Source organism: Rhineura floridana, chromosome 10 (genome assembly GCF_030035675.1).
Source record: "Rhineura floridana isolate rRhiFlo1 chromosome 10, rRhiFlo1.hap2, whole genome shotgun sequence".
NCBI classification, from domain to species: Eukaryota; Metazoa; Chordata; class Lepidosauria; order Squamata; family Rhineuridae; genus Rhineura; species Rhineura floridana.
This window is the reverse complement of record NC_084489.1, coordinates 40,841,866-40,864,545: the sequence shown is the minus strand read 5'-3', so window position 1 is coordinate 40,864,545 and position 22,680 is coordinate 40,841,866. Positions and strand designations below refer to the sequence as shown.

At 44.6% G+C, this 22,680-nt stretch overlaps 2 protein-coding genes across 4 annotated transcripts in view; both read left to right on the top strand.

Annotated features, from left to right (window-relative positions):
- Positions 1–4,718, top strand: part of GPNMB (glycoprotein nmb) — a 28,377-nt gene extending 23,659 nt beyond the window's left edge. The window contains exon 12 of one of the 3 annotated variants that reach the window (XR_009758154.1): positions 816–904. Coding sequence is in view for 2 of the 3 variants with exons in the window: in XM_061586954.1 (XP_061442938.1) it covers positions 816–969 (154 nt within the window). In the remaining variant the exon portion in view is untranslated. Of the gene's footprint in view, positions 1–224; positions 325–815 lie in introns of those variants that run through there. The other 2 variants (XM_061586954.1, XM_061586955.1) reach the window with 2 other exon arrangements.
- Positions 4,719–7,224: 2,506 nt separating this feature from the next.
- MALSU1 (mitochondrial assembly of ribosomal large subunit 1) lies at positions 7,225–21,964 on the top strand. The gene is made up of 4 exons (XM_061585606.1): positions 7,225–7,658; positions 15,879–16,057; positions 18,298–18,379; positions 21,040–21,964. Exons 1-4 carry the CDS (start codon positions 7,367–7,369, stop codon positions 21,195–21,197), a joined length of 711 nt encoding a protein of 236 aa, XP_061441590.1. The 5' UTR covers positions 7,225–7,366; the 3' UTR covers positions 21,198–21,964.
- Positions 21,965–22,680: the final 716 nt, after the last annotated feature.

The following is a 22,680-nucleotide window of genomic DNA, read 5'->3' as shown; positions in this document are numbered from 1 at the left end:
TTGGAGCTGAATGGCACACAGTGGCAGAGTGGTGGACCTAAGTCCCAGGTTTGTCAGTTTCCTGGAATAAACACACTGAGTTATGCAACTGAAGCTATCATGCTACTGAAGCTACCATTCCACGTTACAACTGACAACCAACACAAGTACCCAACTGGCAACCAATACCACCCACACAGAATGATAGCACCTCAGTAACCCTTCCCCCTTTTACTCTCACACAGGGCCTGGGAGATAGGCTGGGCTGAAACTCTTCTAGGATTATCCAGTGAGTGTCATGTGTGAGTGGGGATTTGAAGCAGGATTTCCCTGGTCCTACATAGGGGTGGACCACCCTGGTCCTACATAGGGGTGGACCAATTTCTCAGTGTTGGTTTCTCTCAGTTTCTCCGTTTTTCCAATCTTCTTTTTGGGTTGTTACATGTCTGCATTAGTTTGTGTTTTTCTTTTTTAGTCTTTATGGAAATTCTTCTGCATTTTAGTGTACATTTCTCCTAATATAACCTTCTTGCAAGCAATACAATGCATTTTGTATGTTATTTGTACCAATGTAAGCATTTTTGTGCCCATGTTCCTTTAATATATGCTTTTTTTGTATGTATGATTTTTTTTGTTGAATGGCATCACAACATTTGGAGATGTGAACATTTTGAAGGATAGCTGTGTTTTGGTCCACATGTTGTTTAGGGAAGTGCGAATTTCCAAACAGAATTTCTCCATCCTTTATCCTAGCCTGTCACTCTAACCACTGCACCACACCTGGATCTCTCTCTCTTTAAGTTACAAAACAAATTAATATTGAAAATTCCTTCCAGGAGATATAAAGAATACAAACCTATTGAAAGGAAAACTGGAGAAGAGGCAGGTAGCGAAGGACTGAATGTCTACTTCAACAATGTCAAGGCTGTCCTCTTCCCAGCAAACAATGAGAAACATCCTCTGCTGAAAAACAACCCAGGAATTGTTTAATTCTTCACTATAATGTCTTATATATGTCTACGTTTGGGGCTTTACATTGAACTGTTATTCAGTGGAAAAATACCTAAGTGTATATGAAATTAATTAAAATGAAGGTGTATATGTAAGCTTACAATATAATATAATAGCTGTTCTATTCACTTGAAAGTATAAAATGGCACCTCATGGAGAAACTGATAATACATTTTACTTATGTTCTTGGATATGCTATAGCATATTAGCCAAAACATCATTTAAGCTTGATGTTATATACAGTTTCCTATACTAGTTACTCCTGATTATTCCTAAGTGTCATTTTGGCTGAAAGTTTTTGTCCAAAGAATTTAAGTTTAGTCTGAAATCCTAGCAAGCCAAGTCCTGCTGAATTTGAGGGAACTTACTTCTGAACATGCTGAACATGTTAATTGGAAGTTCCCTAGTTCCACTTAGTTTCAATGTCACTGGTTTGAAAATTACAATAGGTACTTGTAAAAGTGATCCACATCTAACCTCTCTGGATATCACTTCCCTTGGTGGCTTCAAATGGATAGTAGGCATACCCAGTATACTCTTGTTACAAACAAAACGCCTTAGCCCCTTTTAGGGGTCCTAATGGCTTGAGCTCGCTCCCAGTACTCACCCAATAGAGTCTCAGAAACGACAAAACAATGATGGAGAAGGAGTATCTTTATTGCTAACACGTGCACGTGGAGAAGAGGCCAGGCCAGTTCTGGCAAAACTATGCATTGCTGGCCTTTTTATCAGTTTTGTTATGTTAATTACATTAGCATCATTATCATCATAACTACATCACTTTCATTGTCCATACATCACTTTAACCATGCCCACTGGTACCTTCCCCTCTCTTCCTAGTTCCATATTTGGAGTTGTTATTCACAACTTGTTTTGCTCATTTCAACCTTGGATGTTTCCCTTATATCTGATACCTTTTTCTACAAACACAGCTGCATATTGCAACAAGACCTGATTTTCCCAGCTATAGCTATTTTGCAAACGCAGCTTTATACAAACAATACCAGTCAGCAAATTAGCATTTCTCTTTACACACACACAAGTAAATTAACTTGTCAGCAGATTATCACACAAGCAAATTAACTGTCAGAGGGATGCTACAATTCCCAAACCAAGCAATATCTTTATTTAAGTAGACTTCAGTGTCACACTCTCAGCTAGTTGAACAACTTGCAGTTACAGTTCTGTTTCTTCTGCCTCCTGTACTGTATCCTTAAACTTGATATACATGAGAGCAGAATCTTCTGTTGGTATCAAAAGGAGCAGTAGGTAATGTGCACTGAAATATCCATTGCTCTCCTCTCTAGGGATGTGTTTGTGTGGGACTGTTTTGGGGGATTAGATGGGCTCAAACAGCACATCAGGACTTATAGTCTACATGCTCATGAGTTTTCAGGCCACACAAGTCCCCACCTCTCTGCTCAGCAGAATACATGGTGTGGTGTTGGGATGGAGTTTTCCTACATCACTTTGTTTTGTTTCCTGGATAACTTTCCTGAACTTTTGTGGTTTCATGGCAAAGCACTCAGTTGGAAGTGTGAGAAGCTGTTTTACAAATGCATCCTAACACAAAGATACATTTGTATGATTTCAGTCTAAAACCAGAGGCCATAGCAATACCTCTCTGATTCCGCTTCCTCTCTGCAGTAACTAACTATGTTATGCTGCCTTTCAAGTTGAAAACCTCACTTTGACACAGGGGACAAATTGATAAAAACTTCAGTACAACATAATTTGAGTTTGGCAATGGTGCAAACTTTAGATATAAACTATATACCTGCTTGAAAGCTGTGGCAAGGAAGGTAGTACCATATGCACAATAATTTATAGTATATTGATACCATTTATAATGCTGGAAGTTCTGAAGCAAGCCACATAACTTCCTGCATCTACCGTTTATTCCACTATAGAAAATTATGTCAATCCAGTTTTGTTTTTTGTTTTTTTATAAAGCAACATAGACTTATGGGTCTATCTTTCTACTCAACTGGAGAATGCATAAAGGTAATTCGATGAACTGTGAGTGTATTGACTCTTCAGTGTAAATCTGCTTCCTTTTGATTAGCAATGGTTTAGCTGCTTAACCGTCTGCCTGAGAATTCCCTTGGTTATGTGGAATTCTTTGTTCCTTTTCTGCCCACATAGGGCCTGCATTTTATCTCTGAACCTAAATCCCTGCCCCTCAACAGCTGCATTGGGGACCAAGGAAAGGTTGTTCAGGAGGGATTTGGGAATTGCAGGATGGAAGAAAGCAGGGAAAGGACTCTTTTTATTCCTTTCCCCCCTTCTCTCCTCTGTAAAAAAAAATTGAGATGGAGTAGGGAGGAAGAAAGGAAGCAAAACAATATAAAAGTCCTTGCCCTGCCTCTTCCCCTCTGACAAATTTTGCAGGTATTAAAAACATGCCAATAGGTGATTGCCCTCTAGCAGCTGTTTTCCATCCAGTTTCATCCTCACAATGGTGCTCGTGATATGAAAAAGGTCCATAGTTCAAACTCTCCTATTTGGTAAAGATGTTTCCCCTGGGTTAGTGGGCTTTAGGGTGATTAGATGTAAAGAAGAACAATAATCTTGTGACTTTAATACCTGTTTTGTTATCATGGAGCTGCAGATGTTATTAAGGGTCTAGTGTCATGCGGTCAATTCACGGTGAAGCCTTCTGTATTAATGTTTTCACCCCAACAGACAATTGTTGTTTGTCTGCAGCACTGGTGTGAACATGATTTTCTAACTAGTTGGTGCAGTGTGCTGGCAAGAGTGTGAATCTGAAAGTTCCTGGTTTGAATCTCTCCTCTGCCACAAACTTATTAAGTGACCTAAGGCTATAAAGGGGGAAATAATGATACACCTTCCAGGGTTATTGCAAGAAATGCAACTAGATGAAATGTAAGTGAAATGCTCTGATTACTTGAAAGCAAGCTACATAAGGGCTAAGTGGTAGTATTACTAAATTACTAATGTCATGGAACTGGAATGTTGACTGAAATGTTTTCCTGAAAGCTGTTCAGTAAATCTTCAGCATTGCAAAGGACCTTCCGGTTGTGTGAAGTCTGCATGACTTAATGCTGATTCTAGACAAAGGCAGTCCCATTGAAATAAAAATGTCATATACAGCACAATTCTGTACATGTCTACTTTGAAGTAAATCCCATTGAGTTCAATGGGGCTTACTTCCAGGTAAGTGTGCATAGGAAAGCAGTAGAATTTTATAACTGTTTATTCAGAAATAATCCCCATTGAGTTCAATGGGATTTACTCCCAGGTTAATGTGTATGGGGTTGCAACCTTAATATACTATGATGAGTCTATAAGCATTGCTGGATAAGTTTATTTTAAAGGGTTGGAAGTGTAAATTAGTTTTCTCCATTTTTATTTTTCTATCTTGTGCAGGTACATACACATTTACACAAAAGGCTAGGGTGAGGAGAAAATGTAAATGATTATAGATTTAGTAATATGGAATAAACTGTAAGATGAATGCATCTTGCTTTACATTGAAACATCTGTATGATTTCAGTCAGTACACCCCATTTATTGCAACTCTGTCAACTTGGAACAGAAAGTTAAGTTGGGGTTCTGGGCAGCTTGCATATTTCTTCTGGCTGAAAGCAACAGGTTATATTGTCTTTTATAAACTGCAGTTTCCCAGTATGCCTTAGAAGTGTAGTATGTTTGATATTTTAATATATGAAGACCCCTGCAAAATTTTTCAGGTTCTTTGCCAAGAAATTAAAGCCTATTTCTCCCTTTTTTTCTTTACAATCAATAAATACATTGATTTTATCTAATATATTGCTCAAATTCCATTACAAAGTCTTTTGCTATGTTTCCCACAATCAAAATGCTATATCCACCCATCCCTGTCTTGGTCATCAATTTAATCCAAACTAAGACGACCTACCCTTGTGCCTTCCTTTGCCTTTCCTTCATTACTTTTTAAAGCTTCCCAATGGGTTAAGATGTAATGTGCCTATCAGGGGATGCCTATTCTTTGCATAAGGACTCTTCATCTGCTCCAAAATTCCTGCATGGAAGCCAACATTTCTGTGGAGGAATTAAGGGTTGTCATGTGTGTTACATGTGAGCAGGGGAGTAGGCATTCAGGGTACCAGGGGGTCTTAGACCCCTTTTTGGGGAGCAGGCTCCCTATATTTTCTGTGTCCTTTCCTGCAGATTGGAGCTAATCAGAGTAAAAGGAGACTAATCAGATTCTAAGAAGACTCTTCTCAGTACCTAGCGCGCTCCTCTTTAGTCTGGCATGGCAACCAAGAAGGAAAACTCAGCAAAAGAAATTCCTTAATTTACAGCATCTTAGTACATTTGTGCACGTACATGCACAGACAATAACAGATCTAGCTGTAAGGGAAGACATGGAGATCTGCACTAATTGTTGCAATGCATCACTAAAGAAAATTACTCCAAACAAAGTAAGAGACTGAAAGCTTTATTTTATTGTATAATCTTAGAACATTGCATAATCTTACAGTGGAAGTGGCTGTGAGGTGGTGTGGCGTGACTAACATAAAAGGACCCTACATTCTGAATTTGCCACTACACTACTGCATGTGAGATTATTATTTTTATGTATATACTATACAATCCTATGCATGTTCACGAACTCTCCATGACTGAGTGGGGATTTAATGCTGCTGTACTCCCTGGTCCTGACTGACACTCTAACCAGTATACTACACTGATTGCACCTCTTACGCAAGGAAAACAATGAAATTTTAAAAGTGCTAAACCTTGCCTGGCTCAGCTGTAGAGAAACATCCCACAATAATTCTTTAGAACTCAGTAGCTTATTTTCTTGTCTGCTCCTGCAGTCCTATGAATTTATAATCCATCCACACACCACGACACTAACACATAGGAGCACGTGGAGTTTTTATTTATTTTAAAATAACTCATCTACATTCCAAGAGACTCAAGATGGCTAACAAACCACAAATCAATTACCAAAAACAATTTCCAAGGTAAACTCAATCACAAAAACCACAAAAAGCAAAATCAGAGTAATAATTCAGATACTCAGCTAAAGGCCTTTTTCAAAAGCCATACCTTCATTAGGGGGCTGGAACCGTATAGAGATGGCACTTGATGCACTTTGCTTGGCAGTCCACCAACTTGGATGGCTTAAAAGGGGTTTAGACGAATTAATGGAGGATAAGGCTATCGAATAGCTACTAGCCATGATGGCTATGGATTACCTCGTGTCAGAGCCAGTATGCTAAATATCAGTTGTTGGGAATTGCAAGGGGAAAGAGTGCTCTTGTGCTCAAGTGCTGTGTACGGGCTTCCTATAGGTATAGTACTGGCCACTGTGAGAACAGGATGCTGGACTAGATGGGCTACTGGTGTGATCCAGCAGGGCTGTTCTTTTGTAGGGTGAGTACCACCAAGAGAATTCCCTGGCCCTGACTGCCATCTGACTTTTCTCAGGAGTTGAGGGATCTGAAGCAGGGCCTCAGATTTGATTAGAGCTCGTTAGGAGGAATGAACGGAAGAAGATGGTCCTCAAGGTGCCCAGGTAATGAACAAAGCCATTTGGAATGATATATATTACACCCTTTCTAAAACTGTGTGGCATGCATCCATATATAGAAGTCATGTGCTCAAGACTGAGGGGTTAATGGGTTGTAACAAAACAAAGATTGCATAGTAGTAAAACCCAGGTGAAGAATCTCTGAAAATCCAAAAGATGAAATTTCAATTTTCCAGAGCACTTTTTTCACAATTAAGTTTCCCGTAATATATGGAAATCACATGCTACTAACACTGTCATGAATTATGTCAACCCCCACACAACTGAACATAATACACATTCTAGTGTCTTTAGAGGGGTAGCCCTCTTAATCCCATTGCAGCAAAAAGAAAAAGGCTAGTTGCATCAAAGACTTAAATTTATTGTGGCTTTTGTGGACTAACGAGGGACGAAGTGGGCTCTAGTCCATGCCAGCTTGTGCCTTTGTAAATATCTATGCTAGTCTTAAAGGGGCCACGAGACCCTCGGTTGTTCTGGTCTGTTAGTCTTTAAAAAAATGTTTTGCAGGTTTTCTCTCAGCGAGAGCTGTTAAACACAATTGCTCCACAATCCTCAGGGTAGGGCAAAAAACGAAGCCGGCCTCCAGGAAGAAGCGCGCCACCTAGTGGAGAAAAGAAAGGTATTCCTCACTCCCCTCCCAGCAGTTTTCCAAATGGCCTGTGCGCCTGCGCTTCCACGTGAGGCACGTAGCCAACCACCAACGGCGTCTGTGCTAGCTCCAGCCAACCGGTGGGGAGATGGAGTTTCCAGGAGAGATTCCTTTGTGGAACGTTGGATGTTTGTAAGTTCCGGAGAACGGCTGGGGTTCTCCTTGCGAAGCGAGCCGGCGCCATGTGGCGAGCGGGGCGCTGCCTGGGGGCGCTGCTGGAGCTGAGGTCCTTCGAAACTGCTGGGAGCTCCTCAAGAATGAGGAGATTGCGGGAGGTTGTGATTCCAGCGGCCGCGGCGGCTCCCTCCGTCTTGTCGTGCATGAGGTCGTTAGGGTTGCGGAGAGTCGGCAGCTGTGAGGTGAGGGATGCAGAGGAGGGCGCCGGGATGGAGCAAGAATCGCAAGGAGATGATAGAGTTGGGCAGCAGGAGCAGCGCATTCGCCCAGATACTGGCGGAGCCGCGGATCAGTCGGGTAAGCAACTCCGAAGCCAGGCAGGGTTGCGTACCTGCCTACTCGTTTTGTGTCGGGGATGGGGTGCCTTTACCGGCCTGGGACCTTTTAGCATCGTGGTGCAGGCTCAGGGAAAAGGCCCCTAGCCCGGTGGCAGAAGCACATGAAGTTCATGCAGAACGTCCCAGATTCATTTTACCTGGTATCTCTAAGTAGAACTAGGGAAGAAACCCTGGAGAGTCGTTGCCTGTCAGTGTGGGCAATACCGAGTTGGCTGCACCGATGGTTTGACCTTGCAAGCCAGTCTCCTGTAATAAGGACCGGGGTCACTGGCAGCAAATAGTAGTGGCCACCCTACCCAGTTTTAGACCTACAATTTGGTTGGGCCCTCTGTCGTTTTTCTCTTCTCCTGTCTCCGATCCGAAACATAACAAAAAAAAATCACGGATCCTCAGCCTTCACATCCATGAAATCCACAGCAGTTGGCTTATAAATCCTTGCCAGCTCAGAGGCACAATGTACAGGAGGCGAGGAGTTTTAGTTTATACTATGAAGGCGGCGGAAAGAGAGGTAGGGTTGCCATCCTATAAACCAGACCCTGTATTCCTTCTGTCACGTTTAGCTCCATTTCATGAAAAGCTCTACCTGCTGATTTTGCCTCTTAAACCTCTGTTAGAACAGAAACGAGCCAAGTTAGTGTTGTGTGCCTGTGTATTCATGTGCTGTCAGTTTGCAGCCCTAAGATGCGGGCTGGAGGGGAGCAGCCCTCCATGCAAACATGTATGCTGTATCCGCATGCAGACAAAAGTAGCATGAAAAGGGCTAATTGCCTCCATCAGGACCCCCTATGCAACCTTCCATTGCCTTTGGGGTGCTGATGGAGAGTACCAATGCACTGTGGAGGAGAAACAATGAAAAACAGTTACCTGCCTGGCTGCCTTTTCACTGGTGGGAGAGGAAACCATGAAAACAGTGCAGGTCTTGCTCTGTTTTACTTTTTTCTCTCTTCTTCGTCAGGTTTATGTAAGGACTGAAGCATCTAACAGCAGAAGAGAAGGGGTGGGGGAGGATTGATACTTAGATGACAAATTTTATCCCAGAACTAGATTCAAACTAGAACACGTGCTAAATAATTACATGTTTAATTTTGGGTGTGTGTGTGTTAAACTGTGAAGAAGTAGTAGGTCTCTAATTTATAATCTCAAACTTTTCTAGGGCACTTAAGTTAAATATATTTATCACTGTTTTGCCTGCAGGTGTGAAGTATCTCCTTGACTGCTTAGTTCCAGTAGTGCTCTTGTAAATGTAAATGTACTGCCTTCAAGTCGATTCTGACTTCTGGCGACCCTATGAATAGGGTTTTCATGAGGCAGAGAGGCAGTGACTGGCCCAAGGTCACCCAGTGAGCTTCATGGCTATGTGGGGATTCGAACCCTGGTCTCCCAGGTTGTAGTCCAACATTTTAACCACTACACCACACTGGCTCTCGTAGGTGACACAAAATACCTTGACCTAAATTGTAAATATAATCCCCCTAATGTAGTTGGGATTATTCCTTTGCTGATGATCTCAACTAATCCCTTTGTAATTTCAAGGAGGTTACTCTTTCCACATGCCTCTATAATTTTGGAATAAAAGCTCACTCAGGCTCTGGGGTTTGTTATGCTGTTTGAAATGATGATTTAGCATTGGGCAGGCAAATCTGGGGAAGACTGGAGAAATGAGATGGTTCATCCCATGGATGGGGGACCTTTGGCTGTCCATATGTTGTTGGACTACAACTCCTTGCCATAATTGGCAGCATGTTCTTCCCACAGAGCTATTGTCAGGATCAGTAGCGGACACACAGCTAAAGGAAACGCAGTAACACTCCTGTAATTGCTACATAGGTGTAGTTTAGGACCAGTATTGTATGAAGTGAACATATAGCAGAAGTGGGAAACGGTTGGCCTTCCTGATGTTTTTAATAGAATAGAATCACAGAAGAGTAGAGTTGAAAGGGACTTATAAGGCCATTGAGTCCAAACCACTGCTCGATGCAGGAATGCAAGTTATCCAAAATCTGGCTTCCTGTAATTTGAGCCCATAATTCTGTGTCCTGCATTCTGCGATAATCGAGAAGAGATCCTGGCCCTCCTTTGTGTGACAACCTTTCAAGTACTTGAGGAGTGTTATTGTTTTTCCCCTCAGGCTTCTCTTCTCAAGGCTAAACATGCCCAGTTCGTTCAGTCTCTCCTCATAGGGCTTTGTTTCCAGTCCTCTGATCATCCTTGTTGCCCTCCTCTGAACCTGTTCCAGTTCATGTTGCTGAACTCCCAGCAGCCCTAGTAAGCACAGCCAAGGACCAGGGCTGATTGGGCTTGTAGTTCAGCAACATCTGGAGGGTCTGAGGTTCCCTACATCTGATGTATAGCACGCCACGCCTGTGAGGGTGGCAGCAGCCATTAAGTGATTAGACCACCACTCACTCCCAGTTCTTTCCTTTGAAAGTCATGGTGACATTGATGATTCTATGACAGCCAAGGCTTCAGTTTTCTTACATATTCTATGCAAACAAATAAACTGATACCATAGGGGAAAGGACTGTAGCTCAGTGATAGAGCACATGCATTGCATGCAGGAGGTCCCAGGTTCAGTTGCTGGCATTTTCTCTGATTTAGAGGTGCCTCATTTAACTCAGCTATGGAGTTTACTGGGTGGCTTTGGGCCAGTTACTGCCTCTCAGCCTAACCTACCTCACAGGGTTGTTGTGAGGATCAAATGGGGAGGGGAGAACCATGTACACCACCTTGAGCTCCTTGGAGGAAAGGTGGGATATAAATGTATGCAATAAATAAATGTGATACCATGCGGGTAAGAAAAACATGCTTATGTAGAATTCCCATGTAACATTCCCCACATTCCGCATCTTGTTTAAAGTGGGCCTCTGCCACTGCATGTGTAGTGTTAGCATGCCAGCATGTCTTTTGCCTGAGCTACTAACCTCTAGTGTGTTAACTACGCACATGTATAGGAGTTGACCCAGTTTAGCTATTGCGTGTGAAATGCCGCATGTCAAAGTTTGTCTTGTACACCTGCTGTCAAGTTAAAATTAGACTTTGCCACAAAGTTAGAGCAGAATGAGGATGGGCTTGAGATCATAATCCAAAACAAGTAATGGAAATGCATATTCCAGAATTGTGGTCCAGACTAACAGAGGCTGATTGTAAACTGTGGTTTGCAAATTGCGAGCTAATCTCAGGAATGGGTGCTTCTCCCCACCCCACCCCCTTCCATTCCATTCCATTTGTACTGAGGGGAACCAGGATTCCCTTCTTAACCATGTAAGATGGCGGCTTAGGCAGAGGAACTTGCGTTTGAAGCTCCTGCTCCTGCCGTTTGTTTTTAGCATCTTTAACTGGGATTAGAGAGGTTTAGCTCCTAGTTACCATCTACCATTTACCATCTGCTACCTGCCTTTGCTGTTGTCGTGGCTGTGCTTTGCTTCTTCTTCCGTGGCTTTGTCTTCCACGGCTTGGGCTCGTTGTTTGGCCTCCGCCGCCGCTGCCGTTGTGTGTGTGTGCGCTGTTGCGGCCTCCGGTTCGGGCCCTGCGGCCGGGCGGTGCTGCGTCGCCGCCGTTGTTGTTGCCTGCCCGCTTGCCCGCTCGTGTTGTTGCCCGTCGTTGTCGTCATCGGCCCGCTTGCATGCGGACGTTGTCGCTGCTGCCGGGGGGCGTGCCGCTGTCGGGGATTCTGTCGCCACGGCCTGCGCCGCCGCCGTTGCCACTGTCGGCCCGCTTGCATGCGGGCGTTGTCGCTGCTGCCGTGGGGCGTGCCGCTGCGGGGAACTCTGCGCCATGGCCCGTGCTGCCGTTGCTGCTGCTTGCCCGCTTGCGCGCGGGGCGTTTTCGCCACTGCTGGGACCGTGTTGCTGCCGGGGACTTCGTCGCTGCGGCTCGTGTTGCCGCCATCGCCGCCACTGGTTGCGGGCGTTTTCATCGTCGCCGAGGACCGTGCCGCTGCCCAGGATACTACCACTGCGGCTCCGCTGCCTTCGCCGCTTCTCTGCTCGTGTGTGGGTGCTGTTGTCGCTGCTTGGGGCTGTGTTGCTGTCCTGGTGCCATCACTGGTGGCTCATTTTTGGCTGGGGGGCCCGAGACTGCCATTGTTGTTTGAAGAGGACTAATTAATTTTAACGTTGTTTGTTGGGTGTGTGTGTGCGTTACTGTTGGGTGAATGATTGTATGATTGCTTGTCTGTGTGAGTTTGTGTATTTTTAACATGTGCCTGGGAGAAAAGATTCCATCCTTCGTGGGGGGGCTTTCGGGGGCCCCAATTAACGTAGTGACGGGTAATGGGAGGTATGGCGTTAGGAGGAGAACAGGCCAGGTAAGGGGAACTCGTCCCAGACAAATTGTGTCTGTGCCTTGTTCCGGTTCTCCTCATACCCACAGGTTTGTTGGTTGTCCTATCAGCCAGCTCTCGGATCTCCAAGTGCTGCTTTTGAATGCCAGGTTGGTACATAATAAAACCTCACTTGTCCATGATTTAATTCTGGAGGAGGGTGCCGACCTGGCATGTATAACCGAAACCTGGGTGGCTGATCAGGGAGGAGTTGCTCTTTCCCAGCTTTGTCCACCCGGGTATTTGGTTCAGCACTGTGGTAGATCTGAGGGCCGGGGAGGGGGGATCGCTGTGGTCTATAGGAGTTCTTTCCCTCTCACCAAGCACCCTGTCCAGACGGCGACTGGTCTGGAATGTCTCCACCTTGTATTGGGCCAGGGAGACAGACTAGGAATACTGTTGGTGTACCGTCCACCTTGCTGCCCAACAGCTTCCTTAGCTGAGCTGACAGAGATAGTCTCGGAGGTGCTGTTGAGATCCCCTAGACTTTTGGTACTGGGGGATTTCAACGTCCATGCCGAGGCTGTCTTATCTGGCGCAGCTCAGGACTTCATTGCCTCCATGACAACAATGGGGCTGTCTCAATTTTCTACCGGCCCAACGCATGTGTCGGGACATACTCTTGATTTGATCTTCGCCACTGGATATGGAGATGGTGATCTGGCGGTGGGGTGTTTTTCATCTACCCCATTGTCATGGACAGATCACCGCTTGCTGAGATTTAGACTTACAGCGGCTCTTTCCCTCTGCAAAGGTGGAGGATCTATTAAGTTGATCCGCTCCAGGAGCCGGATGGATCCCGCAGGTTTTCAGAGGGCTCTGGGAGATTTTCTGGCTGATAGGACTGGTGCTCCTGTCGAGGCCTTGGTCGCACTGTGGAATACGGAAATGACCCGGGCTATTGACACGATCGCTCCTGCGCGCCCCCTCCGCTGTAGAGCTCATACAGCTCCGTGGTATACCCCGGAGCTGAGAGCGATGAAACATGAGAGGAGGAGGCTGGAATGCAGATGGAGGAAAACTCCCAGTGGATACAATCATGCCTTGGTAAGTGCCACCAATAAGTTGTATACAAAAGCGGTAAGGACAGCAAAGAAGCTTTATTTTGCTGCCTCTATTAGATCATCCCTATGCCGCCCAGTGGAGCTTTTTAAAGTCGTGCGTGGGCTCTTACACTCTGGCCCCCACGATACTACGGAAACATCGGAAGCCCGCTGCAACGAAATTGCTGGACACTTTCAAGATAAGATCGCATGTATCCGCAGGGATCTTGACTCCGATGTTGTGACAGATGAATCCATTGAAGTGTCCGGAGCACGGCCTTGTCCTTCATTATTGGATGAGTTTCAGTTGGTGCAGCTCAAGGAAGTGGACAAGGTGCTTGGAATGGTGCGGGCAACCACGTCTGTTCTGGATCCTTGCCCATCTTGGCTAGTGAAAGCTAGCAGGGCTGGGACCACCGGTTGGGCCAAGGAAGTGGTTAATGCCTCCTTGAGGGAGGGAGTAGTCCCTGGTAGCCTCAAGGAGGCAGTAGTGAGACCTCTTTTAAAGAAACCCTCCTTGGACCCAGATAACTTGAACAACTATAGACCGGTGGCGAATGTCCCTTTTTGGGGCAAGGTTTTGGAACGGGTGGTTGCCGGCCAGCTCCAGGCGCTCTTGGATGAAACCGATTATCTAGATCCGTTTCAATCCGGTTTTAGGCCCGGTTTTGGCACCGAAACAGCCTTGGTCGCCCTGTATGATGACCTTTGTCGGGAGAGGGACAGGGGGAGTGTGACTCTGTTGATTCTCCTTGATCTCTCAGCGGCGTTTGATACCATCGACCATGGTATCCTTCTGGGGAGACTCGCGGAGTTGGGTGTCGGGGGCACTGCTTGGCAGTGGTTCCGCTCCTACTTCGCAGACTGTCACCAGAAGATAATACTTGGGGAACATCACTCGACACCATGGACTCTCCATTGTGGAGTCCCTCAGGGGTCGGTCTTGTCCCCCATGCTTTTCAACATCTACATGCAGCCGCTGGGTGCGGTCATCAGGAGTTTTGGAGTGCGTTGCCATCAATATGCTGATGACACGCAGCTCTGTTTCTCCTTTTCATCTTCTTCAGGTGAGTCTGTGGATGTGCTGAACCGTTGCCTGACCGCGATAATGGACTGGATGAGAGCTAATAAACTGAGACTCAATCCAGACAAGACCGAGACACTGCTGGTGAACGCCTTCCCTGCTCAGATGGCGGATGTTCACCCTGTTCTGGATGGGGTTACACTCCCCCTGAAAGAACAGGTACGTAGTTTGGGGGTTCTTTTCGATTCTTCCTTGTCTCTCGAGGCCCAAGTGGCCTCGGTGGCACGGAATGCATTTTACCATCTTCGTCTGGTAGCCCAACTACGCCCCTATCTGGACAGGGACGACCTCGCCTCCGTTGTTCATGCTCTGGTAACTTCAAGATTGGATTACTGTAATGCGCTCTACGTAGGGCTGCCCTTGAAGACAGTTCGGAAGCTTCAGCAGGTGCAGAACGCAGCTGCCAGACTATTGACGAGGACCAGTCGGTCTTCGCATATAACACCTATTCTGGCGCATCTGCACTGGCTCCCTATTTGCTTCCGGGCGAGATTCAAGGTGCTGGTTTTGACCTATAAAGCCTTACACGACGTGGGACCTCAATACCTTGTGGAACGCCTCTCTCGCTATGAACCTACCCGTTCACTTCGTTCAGAATCTAAGGCCCTCCTCCGGGTACCAGCTCATCGGGAAGCCCGGAGGGTGGTTACTAGATCTAGGGCCTTTTCTGTGGTGGCCCCTGAGTTGTGGAACAGCCTCCCCGAAGAGGTACGCCTGGCGCCTACACTTCTATCTTTCCGGCGCCAGGTAAAGACCTTTTTATGCTCCCAGGCATTTTAATCTTTTAATTTTCTTAATCTTTCTACTTTTAATATGTATCCTTCTTAATTTGTGTTGTATTTCGTTTTTGTTGTGCTTTCTGTTTTGTTTGTACATGTTTTTGTGATTTTTTACTATGATATATTGTATTTTATCTTGTTTGTTCACCGCCCTGAGAGCTATTCTGCTAAGGGCGGTATATAAATTGAAATAATAAATAAATAAATAAATAAACCACAATAAGAAATGGGATTTGGAGTGGGATTACAAGCCCTGGCTAAGAGGGAGCCTAGTTAGGGTCAATACAGATGTAATGCTTAACTGTCACAGTTAACCTTAACTTAAGGAAGGGGGATTTTGTGCTGGAAACTTTTTCAGGGAAGCAGGGTTATGTCTGCAACAAACCAAACGTTCACCCATAAATTTTCTGTGACACTATGGATTGTATCCACTGGTATCTTTAAAACGTGCTTCTACGTGCAAAACTCAGTTTTCTAGTCTCCTCTACCAATTATAACTGTCTGTATCATATTCCATGCTGTTTGAACCTTCAGAAGCACCTTTTCATGGAGTGCTTAAGAGGGTAGGAGAGAGTGGTGAAAATTAGTTGTCCCTCCATGTATAAACAGAAGTACTTTCTGCTATGGCAGGGATGAGGAACCTGTGGTTCCCCAGATGATGTTGGGACTATAGTCCCTATCATCCCTGACTGATGGCTGTGCTGGTTGGGGCTGATGGGAGTTGGAGTCCCAACAACATGTGGAGGACCACAGCCTCCCCTTTCCTTACACCAAGGCAAAGGTGCTGGAAGGTTCAGTTCTTTGTACATTACGCTAGAAGGCAAGGGAGAATAAACGTAGCAAGTGAAGGAGCTATGCCACCCCATCTTTAGGTTATGCCTCTTACTGCTGTTGTCTTTCATTTTTCTTTTCCACATTAATTTTTTTATCATTTACTTGTTGCCTCTTCCAGGTCATGTTTCTTCAGTATTTAGCATTGACAACATGGTATCACTTTTGAGACAAGAAAGTGCCAAAGACATATGTGTTATTGAGTTGCCTCCAGAAATGAAATACAGCAATTATTTTATCATTGTCAGTGGATCCTCTTCAAGGCACCTCCACGCCATGGCCCAGTACGTGGTAAAAATGGTAAGGCAGATACTTCGCATTCTTCTTAAATTTGAGAAACGTATCGATAAGGGCTGGACAGCTTGGTGTATATTCCAAGAATAGATTCACAGAATATGCCCACTGGGGGGAAAATGGTAGATAATAAATAAAATAGAAACCCCTGAGTATACCAAAGACGACAGGTTTTCTGAATTACAAATTAGTTAAATTCAACCAGGAGTGGATTGCTAAAAAAAGGTGACACAGTAGGAAATAGACAAGTATGGGAAAGACTGGGGAAATGACTTGGTTTATCCCATGGATGGGGGACCTCTCTCTGGCTGTCCGTATGTTGGACTACAACTCCTTACTGTGATAGGCACCATGTTGCCCCCACAGAGCTACTGTCAGGATCAGTAGTGGAAGCACAGCTAGAGTAACTCTCCAATAATTGCCACCCTGGGCTCCTGCTGGGAGGAAGGGCGGGATATAAATCGAATAATAAATAAATAAATAATTGCTACATAGGTGTAACTTAGAGCAAGTATTGTATGAGGTGAACAGCAGGAGTGGGAAGCCTTTGTCCCTCCAGTGTTTGTAATAGAACAGAATCACAGAATAGTAGAGTTGAAAGGGGCCTATGAGTCCAACCCCCTGCTTAATGCAACAATCCAAGTTAAAGCATACCTGAAAGGTGGCTCTTCATCTGCCTCTTGAATGCCTCCAGTACTGGAGAGCCCACTGCCTCCCTAGGTAATTGGTTCTGTTGTTATACTGCTCGAACACTCAGGTAGTTTTTCCTGCTGTTCAGCCAAAATCTGGCTTTCCTATAACTTGAGGCCATCATTCTGTGTCCTGCACTTTGGGATGATCGAGGAGAGATCTGGCTCTCCTCTGTGTGACAACCTTTCAAGTACTTGAGGAGTGCTGTTGTTTCTCCCCTCAGGCTTCTCTTCTCAAGGCTAAACATGCCCAGTTCGTTCAGTCTCTCCTCATAGGGCTTTGTTTCCAGTCCTCTGATCATCCTTGTTGCCCTCCTCTGAACCTGTTCCAGTTCATGTTGCTGAACTCCCAGCAGCCCTAGTAAGCACAGCCAAGGACCAGGGCTGATTGGGCTTGTAGTTCAGCAACATCTGGAGGGTCTGAGGTTCCCTACATCTGATGTATAGCACGCCACGCCTGTGAGGGTGGCAGCAGTCATTAAGTGATTAGACCACCACTCACTCCCAGTTCTTTCCTTTGAAAGTCATGGTGACATTGATGATTCTATGACAGCCAAGGCTTCAGTTTTCTTACATATTCTATGCAAACAAATAAACTGATACCATAGGGGAAAGGACTGTAGCTCAGTGATAGAGCACATGCATTGCATGCAGGAGGTCCCAGGTTCAGTTGCTGGCATTTTCTCTGATTTAGAGGTGCCTCATTTAACTCAGCTATGGAGTTTACTGGGTGGCTTTGGGCCAGTTACTGCCTCTCAGCCTAACCTACCTCACAGGGTTGTTGTGAGGATCAAATGGGGAGTGCACCCTAGCCCAGTTCACACGTCCTGGTAAACTATGGTTGATAGTTTACTACCACAAAGGCGCAGAGTTGGGCTATTTTCCTCCTCCCTGCTCATGCTGGGAAGAAACAAACCACAGTCCCTGGTGTAGCAGTCTGATCGTGGCTTGTTTTGCTCTCAACAACGCACCATGATCAGTAAGCAAAGAGCAAATCTTGGCTACAAATCATGGTTTGTTACCACAGTCATAGGTTTAGCTATAACGTTAACCTGGAGTCATGTTTTGTTTCTCCCAGTACAAGTGGGGCAAAGCAGGAGCAATTAGCTTGTGCACAGTAAGCCATGGTTTATGATAGCAGCTTTGCATCAGGCATTGCTCAGTAATTTTAAGAGACAAAATAAACAGTGCAGTTTTGAAAGTTTATCCACCATCTTGCTTCAACATGGCATTCAATCATACCCATAGACAAAAACCTGCTCTTTGATCTCAGGAACCATCATGCAAAATTTGGTTACAATATCTTAAGAGGTGTCCAAATGCATGGAGAATAGACAAACGAGTTTCCAAAATATATGGTAATTAAGCATGGGCAAGATCAAAGGTCACTGTTTCAAATCATTTCAACATGGGCTGTGTGCCAGAAATGCAGGCAGACAGATAAACACGAACAAGTTCAATTTAAAGTTTACTGGATTTAGTAACTTCTGGTTTCTTGCACTTGGATGTTAACATTCAGGAGCATGGCTCTTTACACTGACTTGTTTTCTCTTTCAGTACAAGTATTTGAAGACAGACTCTGATTCCCATGTTATAATTGAAGGAAAAGATACTGATGACTGGTTGTGCATAGATTTTGGTAAATCATTTTATTACGGATAATAAAGAGGGGCAGAGCAATCCTAAGTACAGGAAGCTGGTGGAACTTACACTGGCTTAAGTTGGTGCAAGTTATCTTTCCAAACTCCGTTCTGGAGAGGGGCTACTGCTGGCTGAGCCTGCCTGAGCCTGGCAGAGAGAAAACAAGCCTTTAAAAGAGTTTTACTTATACCGCACTTTTTCTGGTGCAAGTTCCACTGGGTTGCCAGGTCACATAACTGCACTGAAAGGGGTTTGGAATAAGTGTTAAGTCCTGCCCCTTTTTTGGAACTTACTCCTGTGTAGATTCTGCCGGCTTAAGTTCCACTAGCAGAGCTCGCGTAGTTCCGGCTCATCCGGGATGAGGGAGTTAGGCTGGCATAGCCCCAGCTCAGATGGGACAGCCCCAAATCTTCCTATTCCAAACTTGTTCATCCAGGCAGATCTTGGGTTTCGATTGCGCTGTAAGACCTTAAGAGAGGCCTGGGTATAACTGTGTTGTAGAAGCAGACCTAATGATCAGAACAAAGCATTTGAATAGATCCCAAGTATTAAGTACACATAAGTACTTAAATTCTAATGCAACTTTTAGATCATGCTTGTTCATTAGCTAAATAAGGATCAAAATAGTTGAACCTAAGAATCAAATGTAGCTGAAGCAGTCTGTTAGGCAGACTGGTTAAATCACTTCCCTTCTAAATTGTGACCTCAAGTGTGCTTTTTGTTTGTGCACGTTGCCTTAACTAGCTAGAGACGTGCACTTGCAGAAGTATAGTCAACCCGTTGAGCTAAGTGGATACTTAAATCACAAGGAATAAATAAGTCTCCACTTACCACCAGTTGTGTCATATTAAAGAACTTACAGTACAATCCTCTACATGTCTGCTCAGCAGTAAGTCCCACTGAAGTCATGTCAGTGTGTGTCAAAAGTTAAGTTACAAATGAGGTAAAGTAGCTTATAAATTGCAAACTTAATAGAGTATCTTATTACTGCCCTCACTTGAACCTTCCCTTCTGGGGCCTCCACCACACAGCAGGGTTATAATAGTGAACTCCATTGCAGGATTATACAACACTCTCTCAACCCACCATCCTGTATGAGGATAAAAGTATTGAATTACAGTGTTGTTGTGCTGTTTCGGCCCAATGTCCAATAGGGGTCTAATATTGCTGGACAACCCTGCAGGGTTCTTGTAAACCCAGAGCCTGAGCTGCAGTATTTAGCATTAAATATGCCGCAGGGTTATGAGCAACTCTTCTAGCTACAGCCCCTTCCAACCTGCAGTGTCGACAGTGAACTGCATTTACTTTGGCATTAGCGTGGTTGCATTTTAAATGTTTTGCACTAAATAAGAATTGAGTAAAAGAGCAGAAATATTTTTTGTTTGTTTTGCAGGAGGCGGCATGCCCCATCTCATCTATGTTAAAATTTTGGCTTTTTCCATGAGCAGCTCTCATTTTTGTTCCTTGGGACATTTAAAAATGAGCTTTTTTGGTGTGAATCAGGAAATGACCAGTCCAGACTGGCAATGAGATGGTTCTCTCTTCCTCTTTCCTAGTCACTCCATTCAATTTGTTCTCCCACCTGGTTTTGTTTTTTCACCAGTCAAGTCAGCATTCTGTGCCCACTGAATATGCTCAGACCTCATTGCACTATTTTTGAAAGTGTTTTGTACTTCTGCAGTTCCCCTCCCCCCCATGTGACCATGCTTCCCTTTTGCAGATGGGTGCTGCCATTTTGGCTACATCAGCATGGCCCTCTCCTCTTCCCTTAAGATCAGAAATAAATAGATCTACTTTAATGAGCAAAGCATTTAAATGCCTCTTCAACTAGGAGGAAAAATATGTTTTCAGTTCTTATTCGCTGAAAGAGAAATGAAAGTGGGTAGCTTGATTCAGACCATCTAAAAGCATGGTTAGGAACTTTAGAGGATTGGGCACAAGTTGTTGCAAGCTTCAGGCTCTCTCACTCCCCCTTCCCACCCACCCCGCCCCTCCTTGGTGTGTGTCAGTTGAAAGGCTGGTGTTAAGAGCTGGCATAGGACGACACCTGCCAAAGGCCCACACTCTTGCAGGGGGCTCACTGACAAGAACCTGCAGGATCTGCTCCTCGCTACCGCCCTTTCTCTGGGGCCCACAGGGCATGAGCAAGCAAACAACTGTGGGGAGGAGTACCAACAGCTGCCACTGCCTATTTGCTCATTGCCTTTGTCTGACAGTAGCTGCCTGGAGCAGCAGCAATTGAAGTTGAGGGCACCCATTGGATGTTTCATGCCCAAGGATCCCCAAAAACCTTGCACTGGGATTGATTGAAAGCTTCCACTTTTGACTCAGTTTCATGTTAAAAGTAGTTTAGTTCATATGCTAACTTTAAAAAGTTGTAGTGTTCATGTGTAACAAGAAATTGTGGTTTAGTTACGTGGAAGCATTTGCCCTGCTCCACTTCTGTGCAGAGGATAGCAAAAAGGGATGCACAAGTCTGAGGCTTACATCAGTTTGCCCCCAATCATTTAATACACACCTCTGAGATGCACAGCCTGTGGGTTGGCTCGAAGGTTTTGGAGGGGGGGGGTATGACCAATTCAAAGCCCTCCAACCATAAGAGGTGAACAAGTACAGATTAAATTCACTATTGTTTACTGTGACTCTCTTCCTTCACAGGCAATATTGTGGTCCATTTCATGTTGCCAGAAACACGTGAAATCTATGAGTTGGAAAAGCTGTGGACACTCCGATCTTACGATGATCAGTTGGCACAGATAGTGCCAGAATCCTTACCTGATGATTTCATATTTGGGCTAACTTCTGAAGAGCAATGATTAGCCTCTAAGTAGGGAAAAATAAGTTTTGTTATGAACTGCGCTGTGCAGCTGGGGCTTGAGTTCACTTCTTGAGATGCAACAGGAAAAGGGAACAGAGATGCCTCAATTGCAAAGTGATTTGAGAATTCAACAGCAGCTTTATGGAATAGAAGTATGCAAAATACTCATCAATGAATGTGTGGCATATGAAAATGGAAACTGGGTATTTGTATTGCAAAAATTGTAGGTTATGGGGAACATGCAGATATTACCTTCCGAGAGCCTAATTATCATTCCCCTCAGAATCTGGGTCTTCTAGGATCCCTTACCACTTGTGCACAGTGCCTGCTGTTTGTACAAGATTTGGGTGCTGTACTACTGGGTTATTGGTGACTTGTCAGATGAAAGTCCATCTGAAAGGTATTTGATCAGTAAGGTGGCCAAAAGTGGAAGAAACACAGCAGTTGTAAAATGATTTCAGAATGTCATTTATTAACCTGGGCATACCGTCCATCTTGTCTATAGCTGCCCCTTGGAGGTAATTGTTGGCTGATCCCCGTTCCAGAGGTTGACGAGCCAATAGGAGAATCCATAAGGGCCCTTAGGAAACTATTTTGGATCTATACCATGCAGTAGGCCATTTTAATATGGCTTGTACAGGTTAGGAGGCTCATTAAATCTAAAACCTATGATGTAGTGACCTGTCTGTCACAATGGAAATACTGAGTTCCAGTACTTGCCAACCCCCCCAATCTAACACACAAAAATAAACACATCCAACTTAATGAGTGTCCTGTGGTTATACAGATCATGAAAATGAACTACTTTCAATATTCTTGATGTTTTAAAGATGTTATGTTTTGTTTTCTTGCTTGTTTGCCACCATGGGCTCCTTTGGAAGGAAGGGCAGAATATAAATACATTCATGATGAGACAATTCTATTGGAAGTTCTTTTAACATAACCAGCTTAGGAACCGTGACTAGGTCTGGCAGGAATATTGTTGTGTGGTGGTGTTTTTATCACTCGCTGTTTTCCGCTATGGTCTCCTTTTGGGAGGAAGGGCAGTATATAAATTTAAATAATTATGATCCATATCATGCTATCCCAAACAATATGGATGCAGGCTTTTAGACTAAGCTTTTTCTGACGTTCCCTAATTTAAGGTGAACATGGTAGTTCAAGAAAGCATCAATGCTGAGGAAAATGGAAATGGCCTGCCTTCAAGTCTATGCTGACTTATGGCGACCCTATGAATAGGGTTTTCATGGTAAGTGGTATTCAGAGGGGGTTTACCATTGCCTCCCTCTGAGGCTGAGAGGCAATGACTGGCCCAAGGCCACCCAGTGAGGTTCATGGCAGTGTGGGGATTCAAACCCTGGTCTCCCAGGTTATAGGCCAACACTTTAACCACTACACCACACTGGCTCTGTCAGTACTGAGAAACTCTGTGTATTAAGCACTATATAAAATAATCTGAAAAAAATTTCAAGTAATAGAAA